General features: G+C 37.8%; 1 protein-coding gene across 1 annotated transcript in view; it reads right to left on the bottom strand.

The window, feature by feature from the left end:
* Positions 1-325: 325 nt before the first annotated feature.
* RAD21L1 (RAD21 cohesin complex component like 1) overlaps positions 326-4,312 on the bottom strand; it is a 29,951-nt gene continuing 25,964 nt past the window's right edge. Inside the window, exon 14 of the mRNA XM_004370493.1 lies at positions 326-559. Within this exon, the coding sequence (XP_004370550.1) occupies positions 371-559 (189 nt within the window). The 3' untranslated portion in view covers positions 326-370. The remainder of the gene's footprint in view (positions 560-4,312) is intronic.

Raw genomic sequence — 4,312 nt, 5'->3', positions numbered from 1 at the left:
AAATTTAATAATTTAATGCAAAATAGCCTTTAGAAAACATCCTTGAATGTTTCTCAAAAGCATATAGTATTTTAAAAATGTATCCTACCTAGCTAAATGTAACATTCAAGTTGGAGAAATGATAAATGCTGTATATTCAAATTAGCTAAGTTAAAAAAAAATTACTTAGCTATAATTAAATATTTCTGTAAGCATGTAAGTTTCCAATTCTGGCTATGATTATTGTGAACTTAACAGAGAGAAAACAGGAAGTCTGTTTATCTATGAAATGGATTAGATCCTCAGCTCTTCCAAATGACTTCTGCATTAAATTGAACAATCAACACAGAAATTCCAGTGATGACATAACCCTGAATGTTCTGCATTTCCTTCACATTTTATGGAACATTGGTCCCACCGTGGCTATAATATCTGAATATGGAGCATCCTGGCTCAGCTCAATAGCCCGCTGTTTTTTTAGGACAAGAAAGCTATAAAATTTGGCAGCTGTTCGTTTTCGGTCACTATTTCTGCAGAGCTTCATCAGACTAAAGGACTGCATTCCCATCTTATTGGATTCCTAGGAAAATAATTGGAAAAGAGAAAAAAATAAATAAAAGGGAAACAAGATCATTAGAACTAGTGCAGGCTTAATATACTGTGGATACACAGTAAATGATGAAATATTGATATTTTTGATAAGTGACTGAAATTCTTAAATGGAAAAATACAAATGACTAGTAAACTTTTAAAAACATCATTAGTCACTGAGCACAAGTTTGGTTCATTGAGAAAATATATGCAAAAGAACTCTAAAGGGTTATATAAATTTCTAATGTGCTATACAAATGTTAGATCTTTTTGAAAAATGATGTTAACATAAATGGCTCCTGTGGAAAGTGCAATTAGTTTAGACTTCAGGGGGAATATTCCATAGGAGTTTGGGAGGCTTCAAAATACAATGAAAATTATCAGCCTATGGAGCTTCTTTTCAAAGGCACTGGAGGTGGAGGAACTATAAACAACTCTAGTGGTAAATGAAACAACCCTGTTGGTGCAATGGTTAAGCACTAGGCTGCTAATCAAGAGGTCAAAGGTTCAAACCCACCAGTGGCTCTGCAGGAGAAAAGACCTGGCAATTTTCTCCCATAAAGATTATAGCCTAGGATACTCTACGGGGCAGTTCTACTCTGTCATTTAGGGTCCACATGACAGTGGCAAGGGAGTATGACTATGTAAACATCTCCCAGTTTCTCTGCACAGATTAAAAAGACATTGGATTCACCATACGGTACCTATGTGTCTACCAGAAATAACTGAGGAGAAATAAAGTATTTAATTATGGACAAAGACAACTCCTTTTATGAAGACTAAACTGGAGACCAGATTCCTAGCAGAGAAGTACAGTTTTTTGGTTAGAAACGCTGTGGTGAATACTGGCCAGCAACTCTGTGAGTACAGAACTCCTTGGATAGTTGTGAAGCATTTTTCAAAATACTGTATATAGGTTTTACTCCTGCTCCATAACATACAAATTGATAAATAAATTATCATACTTCATCTCAACCAGAGGAGGGGCCTAGCATCAGCAACCTTTCAGAGATGGCATACCAAGTCTATGAAGGAGCTCTGGTGGTGCAGTGGTTAAACACTCGGTCTGGGAAGGTCAGCATTTTGAATCCACCAGCAGCTCCTTGGAAACCCTATGCGGCAGTTCTACTCTGTCCTATAGGGTCACTCTGAGTTGGAATTGACTCGACAGCATGCAACAGCAACATACCAAGTCTTCATTTATTCCCTCCCTTGAGGAGACAAGATGTGGATTGGGTAGTTTTTTCCCTGGAGGACAGCAGGGACACATTTTCAATTTCAAGCATCCCTTAAAAAAAAAAAAAAAACCTAAGGGGGAAAAATATGCAAGATTGAACATATGTGCTTATTTCTGTTCCCTCCAGAAACCTCTCTAAAATGAATGTAAAAAAGTAAAAAGTGACAAAGGAAAGAGACAAAGACAAAGAAAGTAGGGAAAGCTAAATCCTGACTAACTGCCAGCTGGGAGGAAAACCAGGAAAAAAAAGCCACTTTGAGCTACAGAACCTCAGAAAAGCTCAGAAATCAGAGGCATTGGTATGTCAAAAGCATGGGATGAGAGGGAGCAGTTAGACCCTCAGGCCCACTCCACCACCTCACAGAAACAGGAAACTACACCTCCCATACTCCAGCAGTAGACAGAAAGTTGCCTTTCTGGAGATACCAACCACTGAGGCTCTGGACTTGGGACACCAGGCACTATGGATGGTAGAGAAGTGTCATTCCACAAACAGGGAGATTAAGTGAAATTCTACATTCTGAACAGTGAGATCCCCAGCCTCTCCCTTACCTCCTTTTGGTTCCCAAACCACTGACATCATGCTTATATCCCCCAGACAGTAGATCTGAAGATTACTGTGGAAAACCTGACCATTCTGAGGAAAAAGACCTATAGACAATGACATTTGGGGTGTCCCATTATAAAGACCACAAGTCCACAGCCCCACCCATTAACATGTAACTTCCAGTCAGCTTTTTGGTGTCTCACTCTTAAATAAAAACAGACAACTAAAGATCTACCTAACATTTGAGTAAAATCTCTAATGTGAAAGATCAAAAAAGAATGCACTCAAGGGGATCATTAAGGACGTAGAGACAATGCAGTGAGCAGGCACAAACTATAGTCTCCAAAAGTTAAGAGAAGACACTGCATCCATAAAAAATCATTAGGATGATAGTGAGAGAAAGCAGATTAGTGGTTGCTTGGGGGAAGGGGAATGGGAGGAGTGTGAGGGATGGGAGGGAGGGACTATCAAGGGGCACAAAGAAACTTTTTGGGGTAGTAGATATCTTCACTCTCTTGACTGTGGTTATGGTTTCACAGGTGTAGACGTATGTCAAAACTTATCAAACTGTATACTTCAAATATGTGCAGTATATTGTATGTGAATCATACCTCAATAAAGCTGTTAAAAAATGAAACAACTAACTAAACAAATAAATTAGGATATTATAAAACAAAAGAATAGTAACAACAACAACAACAAAAAAACTTGGAAAACAAAAAGGTAAAAGCAGAAATAAAAATCCAATAAAAACTGGAAAATAAAGTTGAGGAAATCTTCCAGAGAGTAGAAATACGAAAAGGTAAAGGAAACTAATATGGGGGAGAAAATATTTTTATAAAATTAAAGGAGCAGTTTAGGAGATCCCCATGTGATCCATAGGCAGAGCAAAAAGAGACAGCAGATAAACAACAATAAGGAAATCCAAGAAATAATACAAAAACATTTCCCCGAACTCTAGGACCTGACTTTTCAGATTAAAAGAAGCTTCAGCATGCTCAGCACAATAAATGAAAAAAGACCTCTACCAAAGCACATCATCATGAAATTTCAGACCACCAAGGATAAAGGAATGATCTAAAATCTTCCAGAGAGAAAATAAAGGTTACCTACAAAGGATCACCAACCAAGGCAGCATGTGACTTTTCAATAACAGCATGAGAAACCTAGAAATGTTGCAAAGCCTTTGATATTTGAGAGAAATTATTTTCAATCTAGGATGCTACACCCAGAGACAAAGAAATTTTCAGACTTGCAGAGTCTCTCTCCCATGCACTCTTTCTATCAGGAAGTTACAAGAGGATGTTAACCACCAAAACATTCAAGATAAAGGAAGATCGAAGCAGCAAGAAACCGGAATAGAGGAAAGAGACAAAGGAATTCTCATGTTTATGGTAAAGTGATGTCCCAAGACAAAAACTGTGGAGCAGATCTACAGAGCGACTAGTCTAGATCAGAACAAGAAGATGATGAATTCTAGGAGGGATATTTCCAAGGGGGGAAAAAAAAAGAATATTTGAGCATATTAAAAGGGGTTTTATTGTACTATAAGAGTTTGGAAAAAGAGTTAAGAATGGGTATATATAAACACTAAGCAAATGGGAAAAACGAGGCAATGATTAAATCCAGAAAAATAACTGACAAGAAAAAAATACAATTATACTATGAAGCTTCAGTGTGAACTAATTTCTGCATAGTCTTTGTGGCAGCAACTGCTGGTTGTCCCTAAATATCCATCCTCCTCTTCTTCCATAATAATAATAAAGTAGAAGGTCATCAAAAACAAGAGAAACTCCCAATGAGATGGATTGACACAATAGCTACAACAGTGGGCCCAAAATACCCGTGATTGTGAGGATAGTGCAGGACTGGGCAACATTTTGTTCTGTTACACACAAGGTCACTCTGAGTTGGAGCTGACTCCATGACAACTAACAACAGGGTTGTCAAATACAGAC

This window comes from Trichechus manatus, unplaced genomic scaffold (genome assembly GCF_000243295.1).
Source record: "Trichechus manatus latirostris isolate Lorelei unplaced genomic scaffold, TriManLat1.0 scaffold00008, whole genome shotgun sequence".
NCBI classification, from domain to species: domain Eukaryota; kingdom Metazoa; phylum Chordata; class Mammalia; order Sirenia; family Trichechidae; genus Trichechus; species Trichechus manatus.
The sequence above is the reverse complement of the archived record's forward strand: the minus strand, read 5'-3'. Positions and strand labels throughout refer to the sequence as shown.